Consider the following 18,988-nt stretch of genomic DNA (forward strand, 5'->3'; position numbering starts at 1 on the left):
TTGATAAATTACCATTATATAAACACTCTTTCAGAGAGCTTGACAGGAAAAATGACTAACACTAAAGATAAAGATGTTCTTGATTTGAGAATACATATTCTGTATAAATCCATATTGAAACAAAAATTCTTATACAACTCAAAAAAAGCTGAGAATAGAATTCAAATGCACATTTTACTTTTGATAGATATTATTGTTGTGGTTAGGTGCCATCAATTTGGTTCTGACTCATAGCGATTCTACGTACAACAGAATGGAACACTGCCCAGTCCTCGTAATTGTTGTGATGCTTAACACCTTTGTTGCAGCCACTGTGTCAATTTATCTCATCAAGGGTCTTCATCTTTTTCACTGACCCTCTGCTTTAGCAAGCAAGATGTCCTTCTCCAGGGACTGATCCCTCCTGACAACATGTCCGAAGTATGTGAGATGGAGTCTCAGCATCCTTGCTTCTAAGGAGCATTCTGTTTGTACTTCTTCCAAGAGGTTGATAGTTAGTGTGGCTTAAGTAATTAATATATGAGAACTTGAAATGTGTGTAGTTTGTATGGCTATGCTTAGGGATTCCATAAATTTGCCAACAGTGCTAAATGAAAGGTATATACTACATTTATTCCTAGGATTTTTTGGATATGTTGAAAATTGTAGCTAATTGCACTCTGACAACAATTTACAACCTTAGAAGTAGTCATTTACTTCACTCCTAAGAGACCCTTATAGTTTAGATTTTGAAATACATATTAGTAGAATCCCTCCTTCATGAACTTATTTAGCCATTTACGTATTATTTGACTTAAAAATCATCATGGTTTAGTGATTTAATGTATGATACACAAAGTGGACATTTTCCATTGCTCAGTATCCTTGACTTTGAAGAAGGTTTACCTAATAAAAATCAATTGTCAAGGGGATGATATTTGTTTTGGAATGTTATGAGGTTTTCTGTTCTTCATAATTCTTTTCATAACATTTATTACTTCCTTATTTCTTAGACTATAGATAAAAGGGTTTAATAAAGGAATTACTAGAGTATAACAAATGGCAACTGGTATATCTTTACTCCCCTCTTTAATGGAGCTTGGCAGAATGTACATGAAGAGAAGAGAACCATAGAATATTGAGACTGAGAGAAAGTGAGATGCACAAGTAGATAAAGCTTTGCCTCTTCCCTCTTTGGACTTCATTTTGAAAATAGTGAAAACGATGCAAAGATAAGAGATTAGGACTATGGTAATACTGAAGATTTGAACTGACCCTGCAAAGATGAATACTATCAGTTCATTGATATATGGGTCGACACAGGAAAGTCTGTATAATGGAAGAACATCACAAAAAAAATGATTGATTTGATGAGATCCACAAAAGGTTAACCTTAATAGAAGTACTACTTGAATAATGGAATGCAGATTCCCAGCTATGTAGGCCCCTGTGATCATCTGAATGCAGAGTTTCTTTGACATCATGGTGTGGTAGTGCAGTGGACGACATATTGCCACATAGCGATCATAGGCCATTGCTGCCAGGAGACAGCAGTCTGCAGTTTCAGCAAAGCAGAGAAAATAAAATTGTGCCATGCATTCATAGAGGGTAATCATTCTGTCCTCAGAAAAGAAGTTCTCTAACATCTTGGGGGTAATTGCACAGGAACAGCAGGAATCCATGAGAGCCAGATTGCCCAGAAAGATGTACATGGGTGTGTGGAGACGGCGCTTCATGAAAATCAATGCCACCAACCCAAGATTCCCCACCATGGTGATCAGATAGATAGCAAAGAACAGCACAAACAGAAGAGTCTTTAGATCTGGGTGATCCATAAATCCTATGAGCATAAATTCAGTTGTCAAAGAATGATTGTCCTTTTTCATCTCTACTTTCCTGTTGAGACAGAAAATATGGAGAGATAGGATTCTAATTTAGAGTGTGTCTAATTTTCTCTTCTAATTTCTATTGAAGAACAGGGAGTAGGGCTACTTTCTTTTTCCTTGACATTTCTGAAATACAGGCATACATACTTCTAGGGAACATTATTGTTGTTGTTAGGTGCTGTCTTGTTGCTTCCCACTCATAGAGACCCAAACAACAACAGAATGAAACACTACCTCGTCCTGCTATCCTTGAGTCCATTGTTGCAGCAACTGTGTCAATCCATCTCATTGAGGATCTTCCTCTTCTTTGCTGAACCTCTACCTTACCAAGCATGATGTTCTTCTCCAGGGACTGGTCCCTCCCGATGACATGTCCACAGTACATGAGACGAAGTCTTGCCATCCTCATTTCCAAGGAACATTCTGGTTGTACTTCTTGTTATCTTTTATGGCAATTCATGGTATATTCAACATTCTTCACCAACACCATAATTCAAAGGCATCAATTCCTCTAAAAAAAAAAAAAAGCATCATCTTATATAACCTCAAGCCCTGAAGTTCAAAATTCACAAGAATATTTTGATAATTCCAAGGAAATGCTTGTAGTGAAAAGATTTATGTTTATGAATTTACACAAAGGTAGTGGACAAATACAGAGTACCCTAGATTTAGTGTCCTCAAATATTTCAATGTCAGTTTTTGTATTGTCAATCCTTAAATTGTACTTAAAATCCGTTTTCCTGTATTTTTTTTTCACTGAGCAAACATTTTTTAAATATTCTATTCCAGTGGAGTGAATAGTTAAAATACCATAGTTTAGATGTGTGAAATTTATAGTTTAGAAAGTGTACCAAGGTCATCAAGTATTAAGGTGTGGACTATTTAAAGAAAATTACCTTGGAAAGCTAGAGAAACAAAAATGCATCAATTTCCTTAATAAATGAACTGTTGTATACCATCTTCATATTTCTGTTGATCCATTTTGCAGTGATGGAGAAAATTTTCTTAGACTAGTTATAAATAAAATGCTAATATTTTCCTTCTTTATCTGAGTACTCTCCATTTCTAGCCCTAAGGTTCTCCTGTTATTCTAATATGCTAAGATTTGGTAATCATACTCTAATAGTTATGACCATATTATGAGATTTGATAAACATCCAGTGTGTATCCTCTCCAGTTTGCCCTGTAGAGACTCCTATCACTTATCAGATAGGAACTCTCTATTGTTTGATTACTTATTTAAGGTCACATTCTCCTGATCACTTCCAGATCTGCTAATCTGTGTTGGAGTTCGGTGGTCATCACTTCATGAAATTGCCAGATGCGACACAACACTGTGCTGCCAGGAAGACTTCAATATTTGCTGTCTCTAAGATAAATTCAAATTCTTTAAGATGGTGTTTAAGGTTCTCTGTAAACTGATCCACCTTCATTGTTATTTCTCGCATTCACCAATAGCTCTTCTGGCTTTCTCACCGTGTCCACCCATTGTTCAATTCCCTCATCCCCGCCTCCAGTGCCACACTCACTCATTTCCATGATACACTGACTCCACCCATGCTGTTATTTCTTACAAATCATTATTCCTAACATAGATAACTGGAACCCTTATCAAATATCTGTATCCTTTCAATCATTTATTTAAGGCATAGTTTACACATAATGGAGCCCTGGTGGTGCAGCGGTTAAGAGCTTGGCTGCTAACCAAAAAAGGTTGGCAATTCAAATCCACCAACTACTTCTTGGAAACCTTATGGGGCAGTTCTACTCTACCCTAAAGGGTCAGTATGAGTTGGAATTGACTTGATAGCACTGGGTATTATTACATATAATGCTACTTAAGAAAGTTTAAACTAAATAACCTAGACCAGACCACATAGATCTCCATTTTCTGAGCACTAAAGTATCTGTTATATACTCAACATAATCTAGAATCTTTGTGTTTAATCTGCATTGCTTATTTTATATCTAAATGTACAATTTGTTTATTAGATAGCAAACATTTGGACATTAACTTTGATATACTTCTGTGAAGGGGGCTGTAAAATGCTCTGGTAAAAAGGCAGAATTAATTAGGTTCTCAGCTCCATCCTGATCACCTGGAATGAGTGAACTTGTTTTCAGTATCCCACCAATGATACTTACTAAGTGACCTCTGTGGTCTCGGCAAATTGAAATTATTTAGTTTGAAGAAGAGCTTACAAAGGAAATTATTCAAAACCCTTTATCTGAAAAAAATTATGTGTCTTTCTGTTACTTGAATTCACTTTTCAAAAATTGTTGTAAAAACATATGTAGCACAATGCTTGCCAATTCAAGATTTTTCAAGTGTACAATTTAGTGACACTAATTGCATTAATCATGTTGTACAATCTTATCTACTACATTTCTGTTTCCTTGGGAAATTATAATATTTTTTGAATTATATCACCATAACTTATAAGCTAATAAATTAATGTAAGCTTGTCTTTATGCCTCAGTTTTCTAAAACCCTTAAATATTCTTAGAATTTTTGAGGACATATTTTGGTTTGCTTTACAAGGTTATCTCATTATCTAGCGATAGAAGTAGGATATCTCGACTGAGGATGCTAATCATGTAAATCCTATGGTCGAAAATATTTTACTTCCATTATATTAAAATTAATTTTTAGAAAAAATCAAAAGGAAGACACTGGTTACACTTTTGTTTCTATGTAAAATTATTAAACATAAACCATTTAATTATTCAGGTAAATTACAAATAACTTTAAATTCACATAGCTGCAACAATGGGCTCAAACATAGCCATGATTGTGAGGATGGCACAGGACTGGGCAGTGTTTTGTTCTGTTGTACATGGGGTTGTTATCACTCAGAACCGACTCAACAACACCTAAAACAACAACAAATTTGAATTATTAAATAGAATTACTTTGTGATCTTACCTGTATGTTTTGAAATTCTACCTTATAATCAGAAAGTCAAGATGAATTGCAGTATTCTGTTTCATCCTAGCTCCTCACAGTCTTCAAGTTAGAGAAAAGCTGGAAAGATAACTGAGTTGAAATCTACAAACAATGAAGATAACACATTTTGAGAAAGAAGTATTTATGAATGTGAATATTAAAAGTTAAAAACAAATTAGGATATTTCTTTTACCTGGACTTCTCTGAGAAGGGCATGTAAAAGCTTATTATTTGCCTTGTGAAGTTAGGACAAATAGAATTTCTGAATATAAGTCCTGTTCTCTGAAACATGTGGGATTAAAAAATGAAAATCTTGGGGACCACTAATAGGTAAGTGAATATAATTACAGTGTTAAATTTGTTTTGCATCTAATCCTAAAGGGATTTTCTGGAATTGACATCTGTGTTTTTCTGTGAGGAGATCCAGGCCACAAAATTTAGAAACCACTCGGCATTAATTAAAGATGCTCCGTAAGACACTGTGATTAAAACAAATGACCCTCACTGAAGTCTGTGATAATCACCTTGCTGAATCTCATGTAACTGATCTAATTTTTAAATCCTGTTCTCTACTCTGTACATAAAATGAAAAATAGGCAGAAAAAAGTCTCAGACTGGTTTGACCGCTTACTGGAGAAAGTAGGCTTAATATGACTTATGAAAAATAATTAGGATTTGGTGAAGGAAAGATGGAAAGATTTGGTGAGTTCAGCTAAGGTCCCTGACTTTTTCATTCTGTGAATTGAATTTATCGCCATGTTCTTTAAGCCCTCATTGCAACAACTTTGATATTACTATTGTCTTAATTATCTAGTGCTGCTATAACAGAAATACCAAGATTAGATGAGTTTAAAAACAGAAATGTATTTTCTCACATTATTTTCTCAAATTCAGGGTCTCTCCTGATAATATCTGAATACATGAGATGAAGTCTAGTCATCCTTGCTTCTAAGGAGCATTCTGGCTGTACTTCTTCACAGGCTGATTTGTTCATTCCTCTAGCAGTCTGTGGTATATTCAACATTGTTTGGCAACACCATAATTCAAATGCATCAATTTGTCTTCTGTCTCCCTTATTTACTGTCCAGCTTTCCATGCATATGAAGCTACCAAAAATACCATGGCTTGGGTCAGGTGCACTTTGTCCTCAAAGTGACATCTTTGCTTTTTAACACTTTAAAGAGGTCTTTTGAAGCAGATGTGCCCAATGAAATATGTTGTTTGATTTCTTGACTGCTGCTTCCATGGTCATTGATTTTGGATCCAAGTAAAATGAAATCCTTAACAACTTCAAATATTTTCGCCGTTTATCATGATATTGCTTAGTGGTCCAGCTGTGAGGGTTTTTGTTTTCTTTATGTTGTTTTCTTCATACTGAAGGATGTAGTCTTTGATCTTCTTCAGTAAGTACTTCAAGTTCTCTTTGCTTTCATTAAGTTAGGTTGTGTCATCTGCATATCACTTGTTAATGAGTCTTCCTCCAATCCTGATGCAACATTCTTTTTTGTATAATCCAACTTCTCAGATTATTTGCTTAGCATACAGATTGAATAAGTATGGTGAAAGGATCCAGCCTTGACACATACCTTTTCTGGTATTAAATCACACAGTACCCCCTTGTTCTGTTCTGATGACTGCCTCTTGGTCTATGTACAGGCCCCACATGATCACAATTAAGTGTTCTGGAAATTCCATTCTTTGCAATGTTTTCCATAATTTTTTAATGATCTACATAATCAAATGCCTTTGCATAGTCAATAAAAAACAGGTAAACATCTTTCTGGTATTCTCTGCTTTCAGCCAAGGTCCATCTGACATCAACAGTGGAATCTCTCATTCCATGTCCTCTCCCGAACCCAGCTTGAATTCTGGCAGTTCCCTGTCAATGTACTGCTGCAACCATTTTTGAGTTATCTTCAGCCAAGTTTTGCTTGCATGTGATATTAATGATATTGTTTGATAATTTTTGCATTCTGTTGAATCATCTTTCTTTGGCATGGGTGCAAATATGGATTGGATCTCTTCTAGTCAGTTGGCCAGGTAGTTGTCTTCCAAATTTCTTGGCATAGATGAGAAAGTGCTTCCAGTGCTTCCCTAATAGAGCATAAGGGTAGAAATCGGGCTTTTCTTATTTTATGCTGTGCAGATTAGCTAGGCTAGAAATAAACCTCATATGTGCATGTACATATGACTATATGAGTGTACATCTATAACAAGAAGGCATGTGAAACTGGTGAGTAAAAGAAGAATTAGTTAACAAGTGCTTCTGGAAGTACTTGTTATCCAGTACAAATTGATTTTTAATTTTTATTTCACAGCATTTAAAAATGAATTCCAATTGAATTAAAATGCTACGTATAAACAATCAGAGCCATAGTGGTGTTGTGGTTAGGAGTTTGGCTGCTAACTCAAAGGTCAGCAGTTAGAATCCACCAGCCACTCCTTGGAACCCTGTGGGGCAGTTCTACTCTTGGAGTCCTGGTGGCACAATGGTTGAGAGCTAAAGCTGCTAACCAAACAGTTGGCAGTTCGAATCCACCAGACACTCCTTGGAAACCCTATGGGGCAGTTATACTCTGTCCTATAGGTTCGCTATGAATTTAATTGACTCAATGGCAACAGGTTTTTAAGGATATAAAAATTCATGCTATATATAAAAAAAGAAAATACAAATTTTGTATAAAAAGTAATCGCTGAATGAAGAGGGCATATAAATTTTAACACAAATGGAAAAGATAGTTAATCGATTGACACAGGACAATTTATTATACAATCCCGTTTTAATTGATTTATGGTGTGCTTATTTTATACAGGAATTTAATTTTGAATAATATGATTTGTGTCATTGATCCATTGATTTTTTTAAATTTATTTGTTCTCTCTTTTTTTGCAAGCTTGTAATCTTTTTTTTTTTATTGTACTTTAGATGAAGTTTTACAGAACAACTAGCTTCTCATTAAACAATTAGTACCCATATTTTTTTTTGACATTGGTTGCCAACCCTGCAACGTGTCAACACTCTCTGCTTCCCAACCTTGGGTTGGTTCCCTACTACCAGCTTTTTCACCCCCTCCTGCCTTCTCGTCCTTGCTCCTAGGCTTGTGTGCCCATTTAGTCTCGTTTTGTTTTATGGGCCTGTCTAATCTTTGGCTGAAGGGTGAGCCTCAGGAGTGACTCCATTACTGAGCTAAAACGGTGTCCAGGGGCATACTCTTGGGGTTTCTCCAGTCTCTGTCAGACCAGTAAGTCTGGTCTTTTTTTGTATGTGTGTCTGAGTTAGAATTTTCCTCTACATTTTTCTCCAGCTCTGTCTCGGACCATCTCTTGTAATCCCTGCCAGAGCAGTCAATAGTGGCAGCCGGCCACCATCTAGTTGTGCTGGGCTCAGTCTGGTGGAGGCTGTAGTACTTGTGGTCCATAAGTCATTTGGACTAATCTTTCCCCTGTATCTTTGATTTCATTCATTCCCTCTTGCTCCAGATGCGGTGAGACCAGTGGATTATCTCAGATGGCCAATCACAAGCTTTTAAGACCCCAGACAATATTCACCAAAGTAGATGTAGAACATTTTTTCATATAAACTGTTAAGCCAATTAAGCTAGATGTTTCCCAAGACCATGGACCCCACAGCCCGCAGTCCAGTAATTTGGTCCCTCAGGGAGTTTGGATGTATCTGTGGCGCTTCCATGACTTTGCCTTAGTCAAGATGTGCTGGCTTCTCCAGTATTATGTACTATCTTACCCTTCACCAAAGTTACCACTTATCTATTGTCTAGTTAGTGTTTTTCCATCCCCACACACCCTGCCCTGGAACCATCTGTCTTAATCATCTAGTGCTGCTATAAAAACAAAGAGAAATTTATTTACTCACAGTGTAACAGGATAGAAGTCCAAATTCTGGCCATCAGCTCCAGGGGACGGCTTTATCTTTCTGTCAGCTCTGGAGGAATGTTCTTCTCAACAATCTTCCCCTGGACTAGAAGCTTCTCAGCATAGGAATCCCAGATCCAAAAGTCACGCTCTGCTCTCACTGCTTCTATTTTGGTGATATGAAGTCCTCCCCTTTGCTTGCTTCCTTTTGCTTTCCGTCTCTTGAGAGATAAAATGTGGTGCACGCCACACCCCAGGGAAATTGTTTTACCCTGGATCGGGGATGGGACCTGGGTAAGTGTGTTACAATCCCATCCCAATCCTCTTTACCATAAAATTACAATCACAAAATGGTGGGCAACCACACAATACTGGAAATCATGGCCCAGCCAAATTGATACATACAATTTTGGGGGGACACGTGTCAATTGATGACATGGATGAAGTTTGTTTAAGAATATTATATTTCGTATTTTTTTTTTTTACAGCAGTTATCACCTCTTTATTTCTCAGACTACAAATGAGTTTAACAAAGGAATTACTATTGAATTAAAAATTCCCAAAGATATATTTTTATCCCCTTCTTCAAATGGTCAAATATATATGAGAAGACAAAAGTAAACTGCTGATACAGAGAGAAAGTGGAATGCACAATAGAGAAGTCCTTATAACTCCCCTCTTTGGATTTCATCTGAAAATTGTGAACAAGATGCAGAGACAAGAGACCAAGATAGAAGCAATGATGAAGATTTGAAAAGGTGCTGAAAATATACATATCACTAATAAAAGGTCAATACAGGATAGTCTGTGCAATGGCAAAATATTAAAAAAAAAAAGTGTTCTATTGATTAGACCTGCAGAAAATTAGCCTTAATAGAAGCATAACATGAATCATGGAATGCAGGTTACTAGCTATGAAGGTCCCTGTGATTATATGAGTGCAGAGTTTCTTTGACATCATGGTGTGGTCCTGCAGTGGACGACATATTGCCACAAAGGGATAAGAGGCCAGTGCTGCCAAGAGGAAGCAGTATGCAGTTTCAGCAAGGTAGGGAAAATAGAATTGTGTTGTGCACTCATAGAGAAAAATCATTCTGTCCTCAGAAAATCTTGGGGGTGAGGACATGGGAACAACAGCAATTCATCAGAGCCAGGTTACCCAGAAAGATGTACATTGGTGTGTGGACACAGTGCTCCATGAAAATATGAATGCCACCAAACCAAGATTCCCCACCCTGGTTATCAGATAGATAGTGAAGAACACCACAAACAGAAAGGTCTTCAGATCTGAGTGATCCATAAATCGTATAAAGATAAACTCAGTTGTCAAGGTGTGATTGTCCTTGTTCATCTCTACTTTCTCTGTTGAGATAGAAATTATGGAGAGGCAGGATTCTAATTTAAAGTGTGTTTAATTTTCCCTTCAAATTTGTCTTGGACAACAGGAAATAGAGCCACTTCCTCAATCTTCCCCTGCTCTGTCTGAAATATAGGCACATATACTTCTGTTGTTGTTGTTGTTAAGTGCCGTTGAGTCAGTTCTGACTCTTAGTGACCCTATGCACAACAGAACGAAACACTGCCCGGTCCTGAGCCATCCTCACAATCGTTGTAATGCTTGAGCTCATTGTTGCAGCCACTGTGTCAATCCACCTCGTTGAGGGTCTTCCTCTTTTCTGCTGACCCTGTACTCTGCCAAGCATGATGTCCTTCTCCAGGGACTGATCCCTCCTGACAACATGTCCAAAGTATGTAAGACCCAGTATCACCATCCTTACTTCTAAGGAGCATTTTGGTTGTACTCCTTCCAAGACAGATTTGTTTGTTCTTTTGGCAGACCATGGTATATTCAATATTCTTCCCCAACACGACAATTCAAAGGCGTCAATTCTTTTTCAGTCTCTCTTGTTCATTGTCCAGCTTTCACATGCATATGATGCAGTAGAAAATACCATGGCTTGGGTCAGGCACACCTTAGTCTTCAAGGTGACATCTTTTCTTTTCAACACTTTAAAGAGATCCTTTGCCCAATGCAAAGCATCTTTTGTTTTCTTGACTGCTGCTTTCATTGTGGATCCTAGTAAAATGAAATCCTTGACAACTTCAATCTTTTCTGTGTTTATCATGATGTAACTCATTGGTCCACTTGTGAAGATTTTTGTTTTCTTTATGTTGAGGTGCGATCCATACTGAAGGCTGTGGTCTTTGATCTTCATTAGTAAGTGCTTCAAGACACCAAGCAAGGTTGTGTCATCTGCATAATGCAGGTTGTTAATGAGTCTTGCTCCAATCCTGACGCGCCGTTCTTCTTCATATACTCCAGCTTCTAATATTAATTTGCTCAGCATACAGATTGAATAGTATGGTGAAGGAATATAACCCTGACGCACACCTTTCCTGGCTTTAAACCAATCAGTATCCCCTTGCTCTGTCCGAACAACTGCCTCTTGATCTATGTAAAGGTTCCTCATGAGCACAATTAAGTGTTGTGGAATTCCCATTCTTCACCATGTTATCCATAATTTGGTATGATCCACACAGTCGAATGGCTTTGCATAGTAAATAAAGCACGGGTAAACATCCTTCTGGCATTCTCTGCTTTCAGCCAGGATCCATCTGACAACAGCAATGATATCCCTGGTCCATGTCCTCTTCTGAAACCGGCCTGAATTTCTGGCAGTTCCCTGTCGATATACTGCTGCAGCCGTTTTTGAATGATGTTCAGCAAAATTTGGCTTGAGTGTGATCTTAATGATATTGTTCTATAAGTTCCACATTCTGTTGGATCACCTTTCTTGGGAATAGGCATAAATATGGATCTCTTCCAGTTAGTTGCCAGGAAGCTGTCTTCCATATTTCTTGACATAGATGAGTGAGCACCTGCAGTGCTGCGTCTATTTGTTGAAACATCTCAATTGATATTCCATCAATTCCTGGAGCCTTGTTTTTCATCAATGCCTTCAGAGAAGCTTGGACTTCTTCCTTCAGTATCATTGGTTCCTGATCATATGCTACCTCTTTAAATGGTTGAACATAGACTAATTCTTTTTGGTATAATGACTCTGTGTATTCCTTCCATCTTCTTTTGATGTTTTCTGCGTTGTTTCGTATTTTCCCCATAGAATCCTTCACTATTGCAATTCAAGGCTTGAATTTTTTCTTCAGTTCTTTCAGCTTGAGAAACGCTGAGTGTGTTCTTCTCTTTTGGTTTACCATCTCCAGCTCTTTGTACATGTCATTATAATACTTTGTCTTCTCGAGATGCCCTTTGAAATCTTCTGTTCAGGTCTTTTACTTCATCAATTCTTCCTTTGGCTTAATCTGCTAGACGTCAATCTCCTCTGACATCCTTCTTGGTTTTTTCTTTCTTTCTTGTTTTTTGAATGACCTCTTGTTTTCTTCATGGATGATGTCCTTGATGTCATTCCACAACTCGTCTGGTCTTCGGTCACTAGTGTTTAATGCGTCAAATCTATTCTTCAGATGGTCTCTAAATTCAGACGGGATACACTTAAGGTCACATTTTGGCTCTCGTGGACTTGCTCTGATTGTCTTCAGTTTCAGCTTGAACTTGCATATGAGCAATTGATAGCCTGTTCCACAGTTGCCCCCTGGCCTTGATCTGACTGATGATATTGAGCTTTTCCATCGTCTCTTTCCACAGATGTAGTCAATTTGATTTCTGTGTGTTCCATCTGGTGAGGTCCATGTGTGTAGTCGCTGTTTATTTTGGCGAAAGAAGGTATTTGCAATGAAGAAGTAGTTGGTCTTGGAAAATTCTATCATTCTATCTCCTGCATTGTTTCTATCACCAAGGCCATATTTTCCAACTACTGATCCTTCTTCTTTGTTTCCAACTTTTGCATTCCAATCGCCAGTAATTATCAATGCCTCTTGATTGTATGTTCAATCAATTTCAGACTGCAGCAGCTGATAAAAGTCTACTATTTCTTCCTTTTTGTCCCTAGTGGTTGGTACATAACTTTGAATAATGGTCGTATTAACTGGCCTTCTTCCTTGTAGGCATATGGATATTAGCCTATCAGTGACAGTGTTGTACTTCAGGATAGATCATGAAACGTTCTTTTTGACAATGAACACAACACCATTCCTCTTCGAGTTGTCATTCCCAGCATAGTAGACTACATGACTGTCTGATTCAAAATGGACAATATCAGTCCATTTCAGCACACTAATGCCTAGGATATCGATGTATGTGTGTTCCATTTCATTTTTGACAATTTCCAATTTTCCTAGATTCATACATCGTACATTCCAGGTCCTGATTATTAATGGATGTTTCCAGCTGTTTCTTCTCAGAATGAGTCATTCTACATCAGCAAATGAAGGTCCTGAAAGCTTTACTCCATCCACGTCATTAAGGTCGACTCTACTTTGAGGAGGCAGCTCTTCCCCAGTCATCTTTTGAGTGCCTTCCAACCTGGGGGGCTCATCTTCCAGCACTATATCGGACAATGTTCCGCTGCTATTCATAAGGTTTTCACTGGCTAATGCTTTTCAGGTGTAGACTGCTGAGTTCTTCTTCCTAGTCTTAGTCTGGGAGCTCAACTGAAACCTGTCCTCCATGGGTGATCCTGCTGGTATCTGAATACCGTGGTATAGCTTCCAGCATCACAGCAACACACATACTTCTAGGAAACAGTATTTCCCTTAAACAGTCTTCTTATATGACCTCAAGTGCTGAAAATCAAGGTCTGCAAGCACATTTTGGTAATTTCAGGGAAATATTTGCAGTGATAAGTTTGTGTTTATGAATTTACACAAAGACAGTGAACAACTACAGGGTAACCTATATTTAGTGTTCTAAAACAAAACAACATGAGGACATCTGGCCGAGCTGGTGCCACAGTCAGAAGCACCATGCTGTCCCTCCACAGCAAAAAACCCAAAAAACTAAGTAAAACACAGACAAACATCATTCCCGGAACCTGATGTGCCAAATGAAGAGTGAGAGAACTCAGCGAAGCTCTGAATGGAATAACAAACTGACAGAGGATTGAGATTGAGGGCACCATCAGCTAATGCAGCATGTATCCACCATCTTGAACTCCAGTCAGGTTCATGGGGCATGGGAAAGCAGCTTCCTGGAACTCCCAGCAGGAGACAGAGCACCTGGTAACCAGCGATACACACTCTACCCCACCCCATTCTCTCTGCTGCTCTACCTCCAAGCTTCCTGGTTGACTGTGGTGGCTCAGCTGGCCGGGAAGTGCGGCACCAGTGTTGCTTGGATTTGTCTCACCCACATCGGAGATCAGTGGACAGGGAGCACAGGAAAGCAGCTTCACAAAGTTCCCAGCAGGAGACAGAGCACCCAGTAAGGAGTGATATACACTTTCCTAAACCCCCTTCCTTCTCTGACCCGTTCAGCCTCCTCAGCTTCCTGCCAGCCACAGTCATTTGGCCGGGAGGCAACTGCTTTGGCCTCAGGCTGCTTGGATTGGCCCTGACCACACTGGCCAGGGTCCTGAGCTGATATTACTTCTTTCTATCTCTTTTGGTTTCTTCTGTGTCTCCAAGCCACCTCCCCCTCCCTTCTCTGGAACATCTGGCTCTGTGTACCATCTTTGCCTCTTCTTGAAAGGCTGTGAAGGCATGCTCAACTGGGGAACCACTCCACTGGCTCCTGACACTACGTTGGTAGGATACCTAGGGCTTTTTTTCACCTTGTTTTGCTTTGTTATCTTTTATTTGTTTGTTTTCTTTTTCTTTTTGCAGCTTTGGAGCCCCTTCTGGCCGGGCTGTACTGCAGGGCTTAGGAGCCACTCCGCCAATTTGCACAGCTATGTAGGTTGCATCCCTGAGGGCATTTTCTCTCTTCCTTCCTTCCTTCCTTCCTTCCTTCCTTCCTTCCTTCCTTCCTTCCTTCCTTCCTTCCTTCCTTCCTTCCTTCCTTCCTTCCTTCCTTCCTTCCTTCCTTCCTTCCTTCCTTCCTTCCTTCCTTCTTTCTTCTCTCTTTTTCCCTTTCTGTCTGTCTTCATTTCTCAGTTCTCATCTCTCTAGGTTTATTTTCTCTTACTGTCTACTGAATACCTGGTGCTGTGTGATATCTATAACCCCTCTAGCCAGGCTACACTGTGCAACCTGGAAGCCACTACCCTGGTCTTAGCAGCCCCACCAGTGGCACTCTGGGATTCCTGGAGTCTTTTCTTTTTCAAGTTTTTACCTGGTTATTTTTTTTTTTCCTTTTCCATTTTTCCATTTCTCAGTTTCTCATCTCTCCACTCCAATGGCAAGTTCCCGTAACACTCTTTTTTTCCCCTTCTTTGTTTGCTTGTTTGTTTTTGGTTCCTGTTTTTCTCTCCTCTCTCCTCTTTCCCATATCCCGATTAGCTCCACAAATCACCACCTCCCCCCTGTTTCCTGCCTATCTGGACTGAATATCACACGTCTGAGCAGCACAGGCACAGCCTACTGGATCCTGCCCCGCAATGATTCCTGGCCCACTCTGTCGACCCTAGTACCTGCCACAAACAACCGATCCCAGCCCATCCTATTCAGCTGGACCTGCTCGGCTGCACCATAGTTGAATGACTGGCCCTGCCCTTTGGTCAAGGAGGTGAAAAGTATCATCACTACAGATGAGCAAACAACAAAGAACACAGCCAACCTACTCAGACATAACCAAATAGAAAACAAACAAAAAAACAGCATGAAACGAACAAATCTACAATCAAGAAATAAAGAAAATAACTACTGAATGTCCTGAAGACAGCAGACAATATCAAAACAAAGGGTCAGGATGGGTCCAGTAGGCATCCAAAATAAAACACCAGATGGCTTTCTGTTAGAAGAAAAGGCACTAGAACTATCTGACAGGTAATTCAAATCTCTAATATTCAGAGGAATCCAAAAATCAAAGAAAAAAGCAGACAAAAATGAGGAAAAAATAGACAAATTTTTGGAAAAGGCAGTCAAATTCATGGAAAGAACAGACCAAAAAAAAAAGGAACAATTCAGGAGAGTAATACTGGAACAAAATGCCAAAATGAATTCACAACTAGAAATCATACAACAACAACAATTAGAAATCCAAGAGATAAATAACAAGATTTCAGAAATGGACAGTGTCATAGAAGGTGTGAGGTGTAGGTTTGAAACGATGAAAGACAGAATCAGTGAAATTGAAGACAAAAACTTGGATACAAATCTGTTTGCAGAAAAATTAGAAAAAAGAATGAAGAAACCCTGAGAATTATGGAGATACAATCAAAAACAACTATCTATGAGTGATCAGAGTTCCAGAACAGAGAGAGAAAATGGAAAACACAGAGAGGAGCATTGAAGAATTGCTCACAGAAAACTTTCCTATTATCATGAGTGATGAAAAGATGACCACCCAAAAGCTCAATGAACCTCATTGATTGGGATAGACCCCAAAAGAAAAACACCGAGGTATATCATAACCACACTCGCTAAAATCAAAGACAAAGAAAAAATCCTGTGAGCTGCTTGAGAAAAAAAAGTTATATACAGAGGAGAAACAATAAGACTAAGCTCTGATTATTTGGCAGAAACTGTTATTTAGTGCAGGCAAGGAGGCAGTGGGATGACATATACAAAACTTTGAAAGAAAAAAAATTGCCAACCACTGATATTACATCCTGCAAAAGTCTCACTCAGATATGATGATGAAATTAGGACATTTCCAGAGAAACAGAAATTAAGGGAATATGTAATAACCAAATCAAACTTACACAGATTATTAATGAGAGTCTTTCAGTCTGAGATCAAACAACATCAGACCACAGCCTGAATCTAGGACACAAGATTGTACCAGCCAGATGCTAACTTAGGAAATGAACTCTCAAGAACTATCCAAAACCAAAAGAATTGCAACAGGGAACCAGAGAGGTTAATCTGTAAATGAGAACAAGATCAGAACAATTAAAGGGAATAAATGGCATAGGTACAGAATTTTCTAATGGAGAGGAAGGCAAGGCAATACTAAGTAATAATAAAATAGATTTATTCAAATCTAGGAAGATAAGGGTAAATTTCAAGGTACCCACAAAGAAAGTTAACAAACCTACTCATCAAAATAAAGAAGGAAAACATAAAATCTCAATTAAAAAAAAAATCTGGAAAAACAAAAGAAATGAAAAAGAAATCCACAAACAAAAAAGAATTCAGCACAGGAGAATAAGAGGAACAAAGAAAATGTTAGCACCACAATAAAAAGCACTACAAAGCGACAGCAATAAACTCAATGATGAAGAACAATGATGAATCTGTAAAGCATCTCATAACATGGATGCATCTGGAGGATATTATGCTGAGTGAAATAAGTCAATCACAAAAGAACAAATATTGCATGAGACCACTATTGTCAAAACTCATGAAAAGGTTTATATACAAAAAGAAACTAAATTTGATGGTTACAAGGGAGGGGTGGGATGGGGATGGAAAAACACTTAATAGACAAAAGATAAGCAGTAACTTTGGTGAAGGGTAAGACAGTACAGAATACTGGGGAAGCCAGCACAACCTGTATAAGATAAGGCAACGCTAGCTCCATAGACACATCCAAAGTCCCTGAGGGACAGAATTGCTTGTCTGGGGACTGTGGGGACCGCGGTCTCAGGGAACATCTAGCTCAATTGGCATAACAGAGTTTATAAAAAAAAGTTCTATGTTCTACTTTGGTGAATAGCATCCAGGATCTTAAATGCTTGTGAGTGACCATCCGAAATACTCCACTGGTCTCACCCCTTCAGGAGCAAGGAAGAATGAAGAAAACTAAAGACACAAGGGAAAGATTAGTCCAAATGACTAATGGACCACATCTACCACAGCCTCCACCAGATTCAGTCCAGTAAAACTAGATGGTGCCTGGCTACCACCACTGACTGCTCTGGCATGGATCACAATAGAGGGTCCCGGACAGAGCTGGAGAAGAATATAGAATAAAATTCAAACTCAAAAAGGAAGACCAGATTTGCTGACCTGACAGAGACTGGAGAAACCCTGAAAGTATGGCCCCCAGACATCCTTTCAGGTCAGTAATGAGGTCACTACTAAGGTTCACCCTTCAGCCAAAGATTGAACAGGCCCAAGGGACAAGACAAGACTAAAGGGGCGCACCAACCCTGGGGCAGGGGCAGCAAGGCAGGTGAGAACAGGAAAGCTGGTAATAGGGACCCCAGGGTTGAGAAGGGAGAGTGTTGACATGTCGTGAGGTTGTTGACCAATGTCGTACAACAACGTGTGTACTGTTTGACAAGAAACTAAAGCTCAATAAAAATAAATAAAATATTTCAGTGACATTTTTTTTTAAAGATGATCCTAAAAGTATACTTAAAACCCATTTTCCTGTAGACATATATTTTTTTCACTGAGAAAAGATTTTTTATATGCTGTATATTTATACAAATTTTTTATATGCTATTCCAGTGGAGTGAATATTCTAAACAGCATACTTTATTTACTATGTTTGAAAATAAAAATGAGAAATTCAAAAATATAAACAGTAAATCCATTATATGTTAACTTAAATAACTATAGTAGAAATATATGGAAAGTTGATGGTAGGCATATGGAGACTAATTTTTTCTGTTTTTGGTATTTTTCATAGTAAAAATTTAAATAAAATACAGTGCAAGTGAAAAAGGTCAAAATAGTTAAGAATGTGCTGTAGGACCAGACATAAAAGAACTCTTTTTTTGTCATAACTTATTGGTGATGCTCTTCTTACCATATACTCGGGTTGGGTTATAGACAATCTATTGTTTTTCAGAATATGTTTATTGATTCTTAAGCTTATATGGAGTTGTTTAAATTATTGTAGATTTGTCGTGCATTTTAAAATGAATATTTTATGGTTGTCACTTTCAATATTTTCTTGACTTAGCATTGGGACAAATTTGGAACTTCTTCACCAAATTCTTTGAGCAATTATTCTAATACATTGATTGGAATTATCTTAAAATCTCACCTAATTAAAAAAAAAATTTAATCAATATCATGTTAGGTCCTTCACTTAAATCAGAGTTAAATGTAAAAAATTGAAGTATCTAAAAATAATAATGATTATGAGATTTCATATTGGGAAGTTTTAAGTGGTAATAGAAAGTACAAAGAGAGACACTTACATAAAAAAATTTACTAGCCTTTTTATAGAAAATGTATATATATAAATAACAAGAAAAATGACAAGGTTCTTTGAAAGAGTATGCGAAGGACATGAGCAGGTGATTTTGAGGAAAAAAGGTGAATGGTAAATAAATGTACAAAAATAATTAAATTCACTAGTTATTAAAAATATTCAAAAATCTCATCAGGTAGT

The 18,988-nt window shown here is 38.0% G+C and overlaps 1 protein-coding gene across 1 annotated transcript; it reads right to left on the minus strand.

Moving 5' to 3' along the window:
* Positions 1-788: 788 nt before the first annotated feature.
* On the minus strand, positions 789-2,001 carry LOC100669041 (olfactory receptor 5K3-like). The gene has a single exon (XM_003418949.3). The coding sequence runs from the start codon at positions 1,863-1,865 to the stop codon at positions 903-905; it is 963 nt and encodes a 320-aa protein (XP_003418997.1). The 5' UTR covers positions 1,866-2,001; the 3' UTR covers positions 789-902.
* Positions 2,002-18,988: the final 16,987 nt, after the last annotated feature.

Source organism: Loxodonta africana, chromosome 20 (genome assembly GCF_030014295.1).
Source record: "Loxodonta africana isolate mLoxAfr1 chromosome 20, mLoxAfr1.hap2, whole genome shotgun sequence".
Taxonomy (NCBI): Eukaryota; Metazoa; Chordata; class Mammalia; order Proboscidea; family Elephantidae; genus Loxodonta; species Loxodonta africana.

What these genes read in the sequence shown, in the direction of transcription:
- LOC100669041 (XM_003418949.3), bottom strand. Translation starts at nt 1,865, where the DNA reads ATGAAAAAGGACAATCATTCTTTGACAACTGAATTTATGCTCATAGGA.